Below are 18,622 nucleotides of genomic sequence, written 5' to 3' on the forward strand. Positions count from 1 at the left end.
CACCAGGCAAATCCCCCCCAACAGTGGCAAAGGAGAGGGAGAGGTGCCCAACCTATCGACGACTCCCTTTATTTATACCCCTGGACCCCCTCCTTGGCCTGTAAGAGCAGGACTGAAAGGGGACGTTGTCATCTGATTTAGTCTGAGATGACGAATGAGAGGGCCCAGCCGAAGCCGAACTTCTAGACGGCTTACTAGGCAACAATCTATGCATTTGTTGCTGAACAGGAGAAGGAGGAGGGGGACATCTCAGAGAACAAGACTCCAACTTGGAGACAGCCTGGTAGACCAACCTGTCTTTTGTGTCAGCTCGCCGCCAGTCTATCGTGTCCTCCAGCTCAGTCCGAGGAAACAGGAACTGAGAATCCAACATATCCTCATTCCTGAGCACCAACAAGGACTCAGGGTCAACCAATCTCACCATCTTGGACAACGCTGCGTCTCTTCTGACCAGTAGAAGATTAACCCACAAATTGACACTAAGATGAGCAAGATAAGAAAATGCCTTGCCCCCAGACTGTAACAAACTGGCAAGAGAAGATGCACTCACCAACCCTTCTGCAAACCTGTCAGATGCAATCTTGGCAATGGCTGTCGACCACAAGTCCGACCATGATACTGTCTGGAGCATGGAGGCTGCCGTAGACTCCATCGGCAAAGCATCCTGCGTTGACAAGGACACCACCAATGACCTCATCTGCTCCAAAGTCAACCCTGGCTTCAGACGCATGACATCTGGGTTAAGATGTTGAGGCAACAAGCAGAGTTCATAGCATAATACTTCCTATGCCTCGTGAGGGGTGGAGGAGGCAACTTAGAAGAACCCCTTGACTGAACAGATCCATCCCGGTCTGACACAGAGGCATTCACCTTCTGCAAGACCAACTGGACATGCCCCGATGAAGGGAGCTGAAAAGAAGACTTAGTATCTTGCGTAGTCCCCAGCAAGGCTTCCAAGCAAGTAGGAGTGAAAGACTACCAAGCCTGAGTTCTACTCTCCAGATTGTTGAACCCATGAATGAGATCAACAACCTCAGTAAAAGAAGACAAAAACTCCTGTGTCTATTTCCTCCTGCTCTGGCAATGAAGACCGACGACGAGAAGAAGATGCAGGCTTATTCAACACACCTTCCTCATGCAAACAACCTGCAGACCCAGCAGCCAAAGAACCTGGGGCACCAGCCAACACAGACACCAAAGACCTGTCCGGACTGGAGCCACACACCAACTCCTGCGACGAACCAATCACAACACAGGAGCACTACTATGAACACTTGCAATAGATGACTCACGTTCGTGTCCACATACATGTCCGTGCGGAGCAGACACACGTACATGCAAAGGAGAAGCATCTCGAACTCTTGATGCAGAACGAGAATTCCTCGGAGTCGAACCACGAACAGCATCATCAGAAGAGGAAGGCAAACTCCCCGGCTGAACCACTTCCGCATCCACAACTTTTGATCTTTTCACAGGCGCCTTAAGATCCTTACAACGACAAATAGGCACTGGAGCAGAAGCAGCAGACAAATCACCAACATGTCCACATATGTGCAGTAACAGCAGATTGCACAGGGGATGGATCCTTCCCATTAACACCACAAGGAGCAACAGACAAAACATTAACACTCCCAGGAACACGGACATGCCACTCTTCACTCACTGATAAAGAAAAAGCAAAGTCCTTAACTCTCCAATGCTTGATATGCCAATGCAGTAGAGATGGAGGTGATGGAGGGGAGGAAGACACCACTCCTTCCTTACACACCCTCTTCGCAGAGAGAGGGGAGGCGATGCAACAAATTTGCTCACAGCCTTCTAAGCAGAGAAGGCAGCAAACCTATCCTCCAAAACAGATCTGCAAGAGAGGATGCAGACAACATGGATGGAAGAGGATACGTCCTAGATAGCAGTAATGACGTCATGGGAGCAAACGATGACGACAGAGGAGCACAGCAGTCCCAATCAACATCACTGACGTAGCAGGGAATGATGTCACTGAAGACACTGGGAGTGACGTCACCAATGGAACTGGGAGTGATGTCACCAACAGCACTGGGAGTGATGTCACCAACAGTGCTGGGATTGATGTCACCAACAGCGCTGGGAGAGACATCACGACTTCCCCGACCCAAGCTAGCAGCAGGCCTCACTGGCAGAACAATTAGATGATACCCAGGTAGCGCATTACAAAATGGCTGACCGCGGGCACCAACGTAGAGAGGGCCAGGGGGAGGAGGTAGAGCTGGGGAGGTCTGGGGGGGAGTGGGGCAAGCTTCCATGAAATGTGTAAGCATACCCTCCTAAGAGGGTGAACCCCGTAGACCAAGCAACACCCAGAGCGATGCCATTCTGGACGCCTCTGACTCTGAAAGAGAAGAAACTGATGAAATAGCCTCCTCCCTCCCGGGAAGCAAATTAACCCCCGAGGGAGAGGAGACGATACTTCCAACGACAAGTCGATGGAAGAAAAGGAAGGAAACACAGGCACACAAACTCTAGCATTATGGGGTGTGACTGAGGAAGGAGACAAAGCATCTGGGCGAGGAGATGAAAACCCTTCCCACGAAGGAAGTCGAAACTCTACGATGCTCCCTCTTACTATAAAAAAACTTTCACTGCGATTTAGGCCACGCACAACATTCCGGACAGGGATTCATTATAGTACACATATTAGAACAACACCTACTGCATGTGGAATGGGGGTCCGTAGCCAAAGAAGCCAGGAAACGAGAACACGGGATACCTTTAATCCCCATGCACATACCTTAGCAAGGCCAAGAAAATGCAGAGGAAGCCATAATAACACAAACACACAGACACAGGCAAGCAAGAAAGTGAACATGGGCAAAAGAACCAGGTTGGATGGAGAGTGAGCAACCGCGTCACTCACCCAGGCAGTTAAGAAAAAGACTAAACGTGGTAGCATGGGTGCGTGGTCTTCGACCAGCTTTCACCTAATATACGCACACATTGCCAGTTCTCACAGATTCCTTGCTTTACAATCTCTGATTGTTTAACCAGATCCAGCTAGGCCCTAGAAAATTATCCTGTTGCTAAGACCAAAGGTTTGTTCGTGTATGAACAACATGTCCTTAATCACTGAACTAGACACATTACGTATGCTTTTGAATTTTTCAAACAAGCCTCAAAAGCCCTTGTGTGCATTTTCTTACAGAGAACAGCATGCATATCTTTGCCTTTTCACAAATTATTACCTCCAATACGGTGCTAAAAGTTCTTTTTTAAATTCTAGTGTTTCTTGCCTTTTTCACAGGCATTATGTATGCCTATTCACTTTTGAATTTTTCATAAAAGTCTCTGCTGGCCTTAAATTCACAAACAGCAGCACTTGTACGCATTTTCTTCCTGTGAACAGCATGCAACATCTTTGCGGTTTCACAAATTATCGCCTCCAATATGGTGCTACGAGTTCTTTCTTAAATTCTAGTGCTTCTTGCCTTTTTCACAGAAGGGTTGGCACCTGGCACTTTCTTTGGCCTCATGATGGTTTATTTACACTAAAATAAAAAAAAAATAAAAACGCAAAAGCATAATGGGTCAAGAGAGAACATGGGACGCTTTTTTGGACGCAATGTATGGACCTAGTCATGAGGTGGGGCCTGGAAGGAACGTTTCTGGTCGTACGAATTCTGAGGAAATGTATTAAACCTGGGTCAAAATTTTGTCGGAAAAAGTTTACGAAAGCCAAATCGTACAAAAAACAAGGCATACAAAATCTGAGGTTTGGCAAGGTTTGGCTGTATGTACATAAAAATGAAATATAAGAATACCATTATCAATACATTACACACACAAAAGAGGTTACAGGCGGCCCTCGGTTAGCAGCAGGGGTTCCGTTCCTGGCCACCGACGCCAAGCGATTTCCGATGCTGAGCGATTTTAAAGCCTACGGCCGCCACACACCTTCTTTCGAAACTCTAGACCAGTCAAAGGCGCTGTAATCCCACAACGGCGCAATAAGTAAAATTATATTTATGCAGTATAGTACTATAGAATTTACTGTACAGTACATGTGGGTGTCTAAAGTATGTAAAGATGTAATAAAGTTTATACAGTGTACAGGTAGCTGTAGTGTTCAGGTTACGATCATTAGTCTTACGATAGTTCGATTTTATGAGAGATCAATTTACAATGGTCTAACTTTATCCATCTTCTAGTTACATAAGTTCAATAACAGCAAAAGAGAATGATGAAAGTATGGTGTTAACGTTATACTCGTTGCGTGAACGTGTACAGCCATGAACAACCGAACGAGAAACTACTTTTTTTTTTTTTAAGTACAAGTACAACCGAACTGGATAACATCTGTTTGGCTTGTATTTCGATCATCGTACTACAGTGCAACATTACCGTATTTGTTATAAATGGCGTTATGTATAGAATAGAACTGAGATATCTTAATGTAATAACTTTATTCGCTATAGATCAGAGATCAATATAGATTAAAGATCAATCAGGAAATATAACGTTAAATTTAAACCTAGTTATAACTGAAGCTGAGAAAACTGTTCAAGCTGCTAATGACTATTATCGTACATCGGCAACAAGGATAAAACTGCAGTAAACGTCTGCCATCACACAACTGTAGATAAAATTGGGAGAAAATCATCTTAATCAAAACTACTGTGCTTGAAAGAACACATTTTACTGTTGGTTTCACGCCGATATAAGATAAATAACGTAAAGTTCGTATTACGATGATATAAAGGATTACGTATTGCGAACGGAATCACGTAACTTTTTACGCAATAAACATGCCGCCAACGTAATCTGTTAACGAAAAAAAAATAGTAGTTCACATTCACAACGAGACATTCAATAAATATTTCTACCTAAAAACACGCTGTATATGGAATAATAACTTTGTCTCTACCTAAAAACACGCTGTATATGGAAAAATAACTTTGTCTCATTTAAGTAAAGTATATAGATATTCGTTTATGCTAACTAGAAGCAAGAGCATTCGCTCAGAATTGCGTTATGGTGAAACAGACTCGTATTCATCAGCTGATTTCAAACCACAACATTGGCCGCTCCGCGGAATACGGGCTTAAGTTTGCCGTAGTATTTTAAAATACAATAATATGAGAATACATACAATATTCTTGGATACAGTGAAATAATGTATAACTTTTTAAAGGATTTATGGAAAAGATGCATAATTAATAAAATAACACAATGCATTTTTCGGAACTGGCGGACAAGAACGAACATGAAAAACCATCCCCTTACAACGTGGAGCGTAGTTACAAAGGCTGCCTTAATTTGTATCTTATTTCTGTACAAAAATTAAAATACCTTTACGCAATATATTTTCATACACATTTTAAACATGAAAGCATAAACATTTGAAAAATCGACACATCGATCGCTAAATTTGCACTTTTTTTTTTTTTAACTCGATATTTTCGGAAGAGCGGCAGATGGCGGCATACAAGAACGAACTTGAAAAAAACATCGTAGTCGATAACTTGAAGGGGAGTTTCAAAAGCTGGCCCTTTTTATCATATTCTGCACAGAAATAAAAATACCCTATTCGTAGTACATTTCATACACATTTTAAACATAAAAGCATAAACATTTATAAAAATCGACACATCGATCGCTAATTGCACTTTTTTTAAATCGATATTTTCGGAAGAGCGGCAGGTGGCGGCTTCAACAAAAAGAACATGAAAAAAACATCGTATTTGATAACGTGAAGGGCAATTTCAAAAGCTGCCTTTGTATCATATTTCTGTACAGAAATAAAAATGCCTTTCACGTAATACATTTTCATACACATTTTAAACAAAAGCATGAACATTTATGAATCGACACATCGTAGTCGATAACTTGAAGGGGAGTTTCAAAAGCTGCCTTTTTATCATATTTCTGCACAGAAATAAAAATACCCTATTCGTAGTACATTTTCATACACATTTTAAACATAAAAGCATAAACATTTATAATATCGACACATCGATCGCTAATTTGCACTTTTTTTAAATCGATATTTTCGGAAGAGCGGCAGGCGGCGGCTTACAAGAAAGAACATGAAAAAACATCGTAGTTGATAACGTGAAGGGCAGTTTCAAAAGCTGCCTTTGTATCATATTTCTGTACAGAAATAAAAATGCCTTTCACGTAATACATTTTCATACATATTTTAAACAAAAGCATGAACATTTATGAATCGACACATCCATAGCTAAATTTGCACTTATGTAACTCGATATTTTCGGCATAGAACAGCGTCAGAGGCATATATTTTACCCTAATGCCTACGTAATAACTCTCCATAAAATTTGTTAATATAATTTGCATAACCTTTATGGTCTGAACGGCATTTCTACATATGTATGAACTCGTTAGACAACGGCGCTAGCGGCGCTGTTGAACTGAAATTTGTGCCGTAAAGATACAGTAGAGCCTCGGTTCTCGACGATAATTTGTTCCAGAAGGAGCGTCGAAATTCAATTATTTCGAGAACTGAATCAAGTTTTCCATAAGAAATAACTGAAAATGGATTAATCCGTTCTTGACCATCAGTTATTACCCTAACCTTGCCTTTTTATACAATACATTACATGTAAATTACAACTAAAATAAGTTAAAAGTTAAATAAATTTCATGTTAAACGTGTATTTATAATTTTAAATGTATAATATACAGTATAAAAGAAAACTAGCCTGCGTCCAACAGATTGTTGACCAAGCGTCATAGGCTACCTAGGTAAATAGTAAGTAGAACGTAGTGTAGTAGGGTTCAGGCATAAACGTGTTGCTAACATAATAAAACATTGAAAAGCAAGTCTAATTATTACAGTAAATTAATAAACTATTAAAATTAAACCCAATTTATATTTATCAAAAACTTGAAAAATTTGCCTACAGTAAGTCGGCATTAAAGGAAACAAAACATAGCGCAGCCCTGGTGGTTTATATCGGGACTATGGTAGTAAACAAACCATATCTCGCTATAAGCCTGGAAACGTTTACATTCGATATTAATTTATGGTAAATCTTTTACGGAGTCGACTGCAATACTGTATACAAATTCGCTTGAAAATTATCTTTCAGTAAATGTAATGTTATGATACTAACGACTTTGTTTCATAAATGTCCTTATAAAAAAGGTGCGTCTTTTACGGCAAATTGTCCAATATCAGGGCTGGTTTTTCAAGCTTATTAGACTTTGACAATTATTATTGTACTGCATGGTACATAATATACGTACATATAAGTAAAAGAATCTTCTTAATGTCTTTAATTACTATACCATTACGTACCAGCATCTCTTGAGTTTAATATCAAGCTTATAAACGAAGCTTACAGATTGCGTTCGTTTTTACCGCGCACGCGTTGCATATGTAAACTGTGTCAACCAGACCTCATACGTAAACATTGACGTCTTTTTACAGTAGACATAAAAGAATGGTCTTAATTTCTATAATTATTCTATACCATAGCGGCTTCTCTGATTAAGCTAAGGCTAACCTCCTCTTTACCAGCAAGCTTAACAAAGATTAAGATTGCGTTCGCTACCGAACGGACACCGTTACGTATGTGACAGTGGTTTCACTGCCAAATCTCACACGTAAACAATGACGTATTTTTACAGTAAACATAAAGGAATCTACTTAATTTCTATAAACTAATGTAAACCGTAGCGGATTCTGAGTTAACCTAAGGCTAACTCTTACCCGGCACGCTTAAAAAGCTTAGATTGCGTTGCTACCGAACCGAACATGTTACATATGTAACTGGTTTCACTACCAAATCTTACACGTAAACATTGACGTATTACAGTACAACATAAAAGATTCTTCTTAATTTCTTAATTATTACGCACTTTAATATGGCATAGTGGCTTCTCTGATATAAGGCTATGACTAACTTCTTCTTTACCGCAAGCTTAACAAAGCTTAAAGAATTGCATTCGCTACCGAACCGCACATGTAACCTACGTACGTTACATTGCCTTCACTCCAAACCTAACCATTAAATACGTATTCGCATTTGGCTACTGAAACGCGCGCCACAAGTGTGAGCATGATTTTAGAATATGTCTACGCTTGAAAAAAAAATCAAGCAAGGGTGCTTTATTAAATCTTTTTTTCGCTCATCACTTTCATGCAGAGGAGAGGATAGACAAAACTTCAGGTTTATTTTGGAGTTGGAAATGATGGAAACATTTTGAAGAAGGAAAACGCGAGATGCCATGGAAACACTTTTCCATTATTTCAGAGATTAACAATAGCAAAAAGGTTTTAATAGATAGCCAGTAGTAATGTTGGGACCCATGATGAATCAAAAGGTAACTGCGTATAGAGTTGATACCACCGAAAAAGCAAACGAAATGCGCGCAAGGTGGTAGAAGACACGACACGTTTTGAATTTTTGTAAACATTAGTTTGCGGACTTTAAACAATGCCGAGTGTCGTCACCATGTTACCACCGTTTTGCTAAATTATGCTAGTCGGTCCAAGCAAGAATTTATGCCAAATATGGTGCAATTTTGTGCCAGAATTATGCTATTAATCTATCATTATCTCATTTCTCTAATACATTTGAGCTAAAAACAACGATGTAATGGAAATTTAAAACATTTATATATTAGGTGAAATGATACAAAGTGACGAACAGACAATATTATAACTAATAATTTGATGATTTTTACATGTTAGGAAACTCGTAATAAAACACATTTTTCTTAATAGATCACATGCGCCATCACTAGTACACTATTTGATATGCAATCACTATTATACTATTTGACAAATGCATGAAGATCACACATACGAAAGTGAAGAAAAACAACAAATTTTTACTTATTACTGCATTCATTATCATGCCACTCAGAACCATTTTTCTTTAACAGGTCACATCAACAATTAATAAATACTTGAAAATGTGTGTAAATTACTTCAAATATAACATTTTGTTATTTACTGATATTTACTGAAAATTAAAACTAAAAAAAAGGTAAACAAACAAACCAGTCTCTACTCAAGAAGAAAAACATACGTACTTATTACTTGATCATTATCATGCCCCATGAACACTATTTTTCTTTAACAGATCACATACACAATGAATAAATACTTGAAAATTGTGTGAAAATCACTTCAGAAATAATTAAAATTTTGATAACTACTGAAAAAAATAAAACTTAAAAAAGGAAAAAAAGTAATTCTTTACTCATGAAGAAAAAACATTATTAACACTTTACTGATCGTTTGTCATGCCACTGTGGGTATTTATTTATATTCTTCACAAAATTTAACATTCCTTAGTTGGGTTCAAACTTAGCAATTAACTCATTTGTTAGTGCTGCTTTTGAGGCAATTTCACTTGAAGATACATTCACTATAGCTGTGTATGAAATTGAGGAATTTTCTGCATTTTATTTAAAATTTTAGTGAAATTACATTCTAAAATTGTACTAGAACCCTAAGTGTGAGAGAAATTATGCTAAGCTCCAATTCTTGGGTCAAATTATGCTAAAAAACATGAAAGAATTATGCTACATTTGGTAGCACTGGATGACGCCAACTAGCGGCGGCTAGCGGAAACAGTTTTGTTTACAAACATCATATGGTCGTGGGTCGGAAACTGGTTTTTTTGGTTGAAAACAGATACAAAGTTTATTGGAAATTTAGTGGCGAAATCCGATTATGTCGAGTTCTAATACGGTCGTGAACCGGGTCTCTACTGTACTTTAAAATTCCTTATTTTCTTAATGAATATTTTTGACGACCGCCATAAAACCGATTCGCCGTTGAGTGACTGCGCCGTTAACCGCGGGCCGCCTGTACATGGTACATGTTAAGTACCATACTTATCAATGAATGATCAAACCACCAAATAAAATTAGAAATATATAAAAATTTGTTAATTGTAAAAAATTACAAGAGACCAAGAAAGAGAGGACTTCACAACCCAGTGTTAATAATCTTTGTAAAAAATTGAAAACGTGATCAAATCCCTGGTAGCAACAAAAACAGTTGAAATAGTAGTAAATGTATATGATAAAAAACATATTTCAAAAGTTAAAGCAAACATGGGAAATTTCATATGGTGCTGACAATACAGACACAAGCAATAGTACAATGAAGTTATGACCAACTGGTACATCAAGGTGCAAGCATAACAGCTGCTTTTGTCTATTCCATTTATATATACAAGCCAGAATACATGAATTGATAACATTCACAATGTAAATGAGGGCTCCATATAACAGAAGGGTTTGTCATAAAACAGTCAGCATTTTGGATGATCTGGATATCTTTTTCATATTTTGACAATCATCCAGGTTTAATACAGAATCTTTCCAACAATATATGTTTACTAACCCTTCAATTTTTTATATTCATTCTAGAAAAAAGATAGATCAATTGTAACTTACCCATAGCAATACTCATATGTTTATCTATATTTGCTTTTTTCTTCAATAATTCTGGCAGAGAGGTAATAGCAGAGGTTAATTTTGCTGTATTATCACTAAGGAGGTCGATGGCATCTTCATCCGGTATGTCATTCTTTAAACTCTTCACATGTGTCTCAGCTGTCTTGTAGTCTTCCAGTTCCTTTTCTACAGCTGCTGCAACATCAGGAAATGCACTACCTGATGAAGAAGAAATGCATGAATATCACAATTTTTTATAGTAAATTGTATTTTTCCTAACTATACAAACCTGAGGTTCTTTACATTAGGAATTACTTTACGGTGAAGCTGGAACACTGCCATTGAATTCTTGAACAAGGTGGTTAGGCAGTAACTACCATCTGGTTGGTGGGTAGACCCACCTGCCCAGATGTAAACACTCCACTTTGCCTTTTGGCCCAGATTTCAGATTGAGGGGTGGCATGAGGTGAGCATTAATGTAAATGACCTCAGGTTTGTGTAGTTAGACAAAATACAATCTACTTTAAAAAATTGTGAGTTGATCCTATACAACATACAAACTCTTGGTCCTTTACATTAGGAAGACTCACTGATTGGTGGGAGGAATCTGTGTGAGCTTTTAGAATTGACTGGAGTTCAACGCAACTTGGCTACTCCTCCTGGTCAGAAGAGTGAGGAGGAGTGCCGTGCCTCTGACAACTTTGTCAAAGTATAAGAACTGCATGATCATAAGCCAGACTTTCAGAATTCTGGACCTTTTCAAAATGAGTGAGGAATTGTGACACATCCAAAAAAGGGCCGAGAAGAATATCAGAGTCGGAGGCATTAATGCAAAGATCTGAGAAGGATTTCCATTATTGCCAGTCTCCTTCCTCCACTTGCGAGAGGAAGGAGCAGGATTGCTTTTATGATTCTAATAAGAAAAATAGAAAGGAAACTCAATGTGCCGGCTTACTGCATCAAAACCCAACTAGCAAGTATAAGTTCAAGTCCTATCCTCAACCCAAAGGAAGAGGAGTAGAAGAAAAGGAGGGGAAGGTTGAGAGGCTAGTCACTCTAGCATTCTTCTTACCTCTAGAAACTCCACACCATAGGCGAGATGCAATTTGTCCTCTAAAAGTAAGCAGGTAAGCCAACACAACTTGTGAGCATCTACCACCGGTCTAAGGAAAAGAGGTTCCAAGGACCTGTGGACAGACCCGAAGGAAGAAAGTTATAAATGTGGTCCTAATGAGACCTAATGAGACCACATCTATCTTCCAGTCAGAGTAATGACAGTACCAAACTGGCACTTCTTGCGTACTGCAGATGTATCCAACTGCAAAGGAGTTCCTTATGATCTTGTAAGACCTGAAGGAAAACATGTCGTCAGACACTTCTGCACTGGAAGTCAGCAGTGGATAAAGGTATCGACACTCAGTGAAGGATGTCGATCCTTCTTAGGCACATCAACACACCAATAGGACAAAGTAATGACTGATCTGGATCAACCAACACAAAATCCAAAGCCCAGGAAATCATGATGGATTCAGACTCGTCAACAGATGCCAAATGATTGTGCATCCGACTCTGAAATGGAGTCATGACATGACATGCACCTTTTGAAAGGTGGTGTTGAGAATGAACCAAGCAAATCATCCATCTTCGCCAACGATGTTGAGAGATGAGTTGCTGCCATGAAAACAAAACTGTCTGATGATTCTCACGAGGTATGAGTACATTAGACGAGAGTCAAATGCCTTCTAGAGACCGAGGTCCCTGTGATGGCAAGACAGAGAAGTTTCTCATCAGTATTGAATCTCAACTAAGGAGAAACAATACTACTTAGTGAATGACTAAGGTGAATGTGGACCTATGGCTTCACAGTTGAATCAGAGATAAGTAACTCTTACGATTCAGATCATAGAAAAAGTCCCATTGAACACCAACCAGTGAAGACGGCTCTAATCCCTGGTATTTTACAAAGGACTCAAAAAGTTATTCCACCATTTCATTGCTGCTCAGCGAGAAAGTGAGTACTTGCAATGAAAGCAGAGAGTCTTTTAGTCGTGAAAACACAGGGATTGTACTGCCTGAAGAACCGCTTCTTGTGGGTTGGATCGGGGAGGGACTCTTCTATTTACCCTTGAAGCAGAGCTAGTCAGGCAGGGTACAGGCGAAGTCTTCCGTTATTCATTTTCAATTCGGGTGAACAAAGAATAATTGAACACCTTACGAATTAGAAAATAAATATAAAAACTCAGGCAGTCTGAAGAAAATCTTTCTGCATCATTGCAGCGGCTGATGGGGCAGGTTCAATGGAACAAAAGACTACCGACTTCTGTTATATCGTAGGGGTAAACAGAAAAAAGATAGAGTCCAAGACATATCTCTACCTGAAAATTCTCGCAACTGCAAATGTGGAGTACAAGACATGAGTCTGAACAGAATCTCAGAGAGAGGGCAGTACTCTGCCCCTTGCTCAACTCCTTATACTGAGTTGCCTGGTAGTGCATTCCATGTTGGAATGCGATCGGCTTAGAACCGCCGAGTGCAAATAAGATACACTTGAGCATATGCATGTTAACCAAAATGGGAGGGAAAAAAACACCCTCTTGTTCTGTGATAACACAAATGTTGTGATGCTGTTGGCAAACAATACCACTAGTCACCTCAAAATCAAAACTGGAAACTCTTGGGAAGCCCAAAAGGCTGTCCTGAGCTTCAGATTAATTAAGAGAAGGTATGCACTATTTGTCTCGGTCACATGCCAGAAGAATTACCTTACGTGTATGCACCTATTACTTGGACGATGCATATCGCAAGGAGAATATACTAGTATATTTGTAGATTCCTGTAAATCAAACACCAGCCTAATTCTTCTTCATTCAAGAGACAAGAATAAGGATTGGAAGCAGACCTTCATTCTCTAATGAAGAGAGCACTAGAAATTCCAAAGAACTTAAGTGCTCTGCGAGACCCCCAAATTTTGTCAAACAATCACCCTGTAGAAATCGAGGAGGAATAGGCATAAAAACCAGTCCTAAATGTGAGCATTTAAGACTGGAATGCAAGTACAAATCAACCGAATGTGTACTCGAGGCTCCCAAAATGCAAGAACTCATTGGGGACTGCAAATTGGAACCCATCCAAAGGACATAAAGAGCCAGGGAGAACATAGCCTCCAGGTGTTCGATTCCTCAGAATCTAAACACCAGGTGTCGAGACAATGATAAGTGTCTCCATCATTGAAAGAAGCTCCTTCCTCAACGACATGAACTTACATCCAGTGGGACCCTGAGATCCTTCCCGGAATGCAGTCCCGTGATGCTGAATCCTACAGAGAGCATTCTGCAGAATCCCTCCTACTCATCTCACCCCTCCCGGTGTAGCCATAGGAAGTAGAGGGAATAGGTAAGAAAGACTGGATGCTCTCGCTTGCCTTACTAGCAGAAGAAACAAGTCGCGGGCAGAGCCATCAGCCAGTGGCGATGGTCACGATGCAAGTCTAGGAGAGCGTTCTCACCCTGGAGAAACATTTTCCTGAGGAGGGATTGTTACGAAACTCTTACACAGAAGAAGAAATGCTTGCTGCAACTGAGACCGGTCAGTCATACTAACGTGACCATGGCCTGGGTGGAATTGAGCATGCACCTGACCGGCAAGGGCTGGTACCATCCTCCAACGTGTCTCAGTCCTCGTTGGGGCCTAAACCTCTCAAGAGGACTGAATGGGGGACCCCTCCTACCAGTCTCACACATGCACAGTTTTGCAGTACCATCACATCATCCCTGGGTACCAAGCAAACACCACGAGAGCAATCAACGGCAAGGAATGAGCCACTTGAGTGACTCACTCTTTTCTTCTGCTCCGTGCCAGAGTCATGATGATGAGTGGACTCAGTGTCATCAACTCTAGATGTACGCAAATCCGTAGATTTAGGTGCACTCGGGGAATCTCGTGAACATGCATCCGATACAGAACTATTCTTAGGGGCAGAACCTCTAGGACAAGCAGCAGAAGTGGGAACAACATGACAGTTTCTGTTCCCAAAGGAACAGGAAATCCAACCAAAGACCAAACTGCCTCCTTGAACAAGTCCCATAAGGAGACTTCTTGGGGTGGGGGGTGGAGACTACCTTCTCCTTCTTCGGCAGGGAGCCTTAGAAGTCGAAGGGGAGGAGGTTGAAGAAAAATATGATGATTATGAAGAGGAAGATGACGACACTTGATGAGCTCTCTTCCTCCTTGACTTCTACTCCAACTTCTGCAAGACTACTTCTACAGGATGAGGCACATTTATCAGCAAAAATAGAGTTAATAATCATAGGGCAGCTACGAAGGCATTGTCCAGTGACGAAACTCCAGGATAACAGTAGCATATTAATGTGATTATCAGCAGGGGAACAGTTGACACACTCAAGGACCAATGTCAGCATGCAAACAAGTTACAGGTACAATCGCAAGGTTAGGATAGCCAACACAAAGAGATATCCAAACATCTAATGCTGTAATCAACTATCACCACTCTTAGCCTGTAAAAGAAAGAAACTATGATTAAAAAAAGATGCTCCTCTCGCATCCAAGGGCACTGCCATCCGAAATGAAAGGAAATCCCTCAAACACCAACACACATCACACTGCCCCCCACTCTCTTCATCCAATAAGCTAATGAAAAGACGAAGGAGAAGAGGAAATACCAGAATAAAAACAAAGGACAAACCTCTGAAGTTCCCCTCAGTAATTTCCAAAGCATAAGAGTAAATTTCAAAAGAATAAACTGTCTCGCCCTGACGTCAAAGGGCGAAAATAGGTACTAAGGGTGTAGGCGCACCCTTGCTGCCGACCCTTAACACATAAAGGAGAAAGCAGCTAGCAAGGCTATCACAAAAAGTGGGCTTGTATATTATTTATTAAAGTTAATTAATTATCAACATCAAGCATAATACTATATATATTTATTTAAAATATTAAAAAAAGATCCCACCGGAAAATCGTAATTAACGGCTAGTCAGTAAAAACTCACAAACACTCGCCTTCATTAAAAGACGGCCGAAAGCAAATTGGAGTGTTTACATCCGGGGGGCAGGTGGGTCTACCCACCTACCAGGTGGTAGTTACTGCCTAACCACCTTGTTCAAGAATTTAATGGCCGTGTTCCAGCTTCGCCGTAAAGTCATTCCTAATGTACAGGACAGAGGGTTTGCTTATTGCGTACAAACAAATTAATACGTACTACGAATTCCAAAATATTACATGACAGACTAAATCAAACAATACAACTATAATATAAAAATACATAATTCCAAAAAGGAAAATTACATACCATATATACTCGCATATCATGTGACTTTTGAACACCTAATTTTGGGGCTAATTTTAAGGGGGTCGCATCATACATGAGATGTAAAATTAGTGTATGTAATTAATATTAACATACTAGTATCATTTGATAAAATATACACATAATGAATATGCATCTTTTCCATGGATCTTTTAAAAAGTTATGCTTAACTTCACTGCATCCAATAATATTGTATGTATTTTCATATTACTATTGTTGTATTATAAAATACAAAAATAGCAATCAATGTTTTGGTTTGGAAATCAGCTGAGAATGATTGCGAGGCAAGTTTATTTTGCTGTACTGAAGTCAAATCTGGGTAATTTTCTTGCTTCCAGTTTAGAGTAAATGAATGTCAAGATACTCTATTGATATTGTACAAGGTTATTTTATGTTAGATGAAGTTCTTTCAAGTCAAAATGTCACTTGAATTCGTATCGTGAACGAAATTTAGTTATTCTTTTTTGTTAGTAGATGGTGATGAGGGCATGTTTATTGCAGAAAAAAGATCAGGGCATGTTTATTGCAGAAAAAAGATCAACAGACTGTGTTTGATATTTTCACTTGATTTCATCAGAATACTATGAGCTTTACATATTTATCTTTTATCAGAGCGAACACAGTAAAATTTAATCAGAATACTAAGGCCTTTAAATATTTATCTTTTATCAGAGTGAACACAGTAAAATGTGTTCTTTCATGCCAAACAATTTTGATTAAAACACATTACTCTCAAATTTTGTTTACGGTCGAGTTTGATGATGCTATACCGATGTTTCCATGTTGCTGATGCACGATAATAGTCGTTAGCAGATGAACATTCTTTCCTAAGCTTCAGCTACAACTAGCAGCTTAAATTTAGCAGTTTATGCCCTTGCCAATCTTTTCTCTATAGCAAATGAGGATATAGTAATGTAAAAATATATCAAGTCCTATTCTATTTAGCATCATTTGTAACATAACTAAGGCAAATTTTTACTACAGTACGATGGTTGAAATACAAGCAGACCGCTGTAGTATCACATTCGGTTGTTCATAGCAAATCAGCTGTTTCTGGATGTATGTGTTTACACAATAATAACATTACTGATGATACTTTTAGAATTCTCTTTTACTCTTTTTAACTCAACTATAAGATGGGAGATAACGAGATGGAGGAAAATGGGTTAGCCTAACTAGAAAATGGGATAGATAAACAGGAGGAAAAGAGGTTAGCCTATTGTAATTTGGTCTCAAAAATCGAACTTGCATGTTACATAAGAAAAATTATCAAATCATTGTTTTAGGGTGAAAATTTGGGGTTCGCACGATATGCGAGATCGCATGTTACACGAGTATATATGGTATATATATGTAATATCCTATCTATCTATCCAAATCCTCTCTTGTTTCTTCAGAACCTCTCTTTCAAATTAGACCTTGTCAGATGGCCTCTCATCAATAACAGATATAACTGCCATTTTTTTTAGCTATCTCCAAGAACAGACTGATAACTATGCAAGCACCTTAAGCATAACACCCAAGCATCTTAACATTTGCTGCTATTATTGCTAGTGGAAATGTGAGCCATCTCAAGGCCCTTTTTCTCGAGGAATAGTATCTCTTGGAAAATCAATCCTTTCTTCCTGAAGACAGAAAGATATAAATACTGACTCTTCATCTGCCCTCCAATTTGTATTTGCTATGTCTTCCCCTTCTACAATGAACAGGTGAGTGCTTTCTCCGCTACTAATTGCATCTCTTCTTTTTTTCTATTCTCTTATTTGACAGAGTAGGATCTCTTATGTCTCCTCCATATGTCTGTAACTTCAAGTTTTGATCAACTGGCACAGGATGAGGTCAAGAGGGAAGTTGATGGTTCAGCTAAATTCTCTCCCTCATATGCCTTTTAATGAAGTCTTTTCCTCCATCCCTGTGTGACCACAAATAAAACAGGTTCCATCCCATCACCCCTGCAGCATTTGCATCAATTAGTTGGCATAGTCCTGGCTTGCAACTCAACCTTGTCTTTCTCTGGGGAGGTCATTTTGTTTATGCTTATCTGACCTATAGCAGGGCTTAGCTTGACCTCATTTGGATGGTTCCTGAGTGGACAATTCTATCAACTCATATCAACTGCTTCTCTATACCTAAGTTGCAACTATTTTTTTTTAACTTTTGTATTGTGACTGGTTCCTCTCCTTCATTTGTCCACAGGCACTTTAGGTTACAATTCATGGCCATCATGACCAGGGCTAAAGCCACTAGATATTCTCCATGGCTTTTGAAGATGTACTTGTAAGGGTACTGTTTCTGTCAAATGGCTGGCTGGAAGAACTACTGCCTGCACTTATTGCTTACTCATCAAATATGTATAACCTTCATTGTCAATATCTTCAGGCCCTTCAAAGCCTCCATCTTAGGCTATTAGGGTCAACCTAACAGGAGAATCAACCCCTTGATCTACTTAGGTAAGCTGGCAGTACATACATACCTGAACTCAGTATCAAAGAATATCTTGATGTATTATACAGATATTTTTTCAGATATTCCATTATTACAATGAATATCCTAAGTGTCATTCTATAATTACTGTCTTGCATAATTTTGTTAACCAACAAGATAATTATTTAAAAAAAATAGCTAAGTGAATTCCAATTGCAATCTCACACATGCACACTTGCCAACTTCAAAATTCACAAGCAAGCTGCATTTTATAATGAAAAATAATTTAAGAATAATAACTTAAAAATTATACCATAATTATGCATACTTCCTACTTTGAAAGATACTGAAGGCAAAGTGTGAGAAAGATTATGGAAGTAGGGAACTTAATGCACACATTTACTGTAAATGAAAAGAATTTAAGAGCTTTTGGCAAGGGAAACTGCAGGCCACCTGGGATCA

The 18,622-nt window shown here is 39.2% G+C and overlaps 1 protein-coding gene across 1 annotated transcript in view; it reads right to left on the bottom strand.

Moving 5' to 3' along the window:
- LOC135211087 (sec1 family domain-containing protein 1-like) overlaps window positions 1-18,622 on the bottom strand; it is a 136,257-nt gene that overhangs the window by 61,623 nt on the left and 56,012 nt on the right. The window contains exon 6 of the mRNA XM_064244161.1: window positions 10,414-10,632. Within this exon, the coding sequence (XP_064100231.1) occupies window positions 10,414-10,632 (219 nt within the window). The remainder of the gene's footprint in view (window positions 1-10,413; window positions 10,633-18,622) is intronic.

Source organism: Macrobrachium nipponense, chromosome 4 (assembly GCF_015104395.2).
Source record: "Macrobrachium nipponense isolate FS-2020 chromosome 4, ASM1510439v2, whole genome shotgun sequence".
NCBI classification, from domain to species: domain Eukaryota; kingdom Metazoa; phylum Arthropoda; class Malacostraca; order Decapoda; family Palaemonidae; genus Macrobrachium; species Macrobrachium nipponense.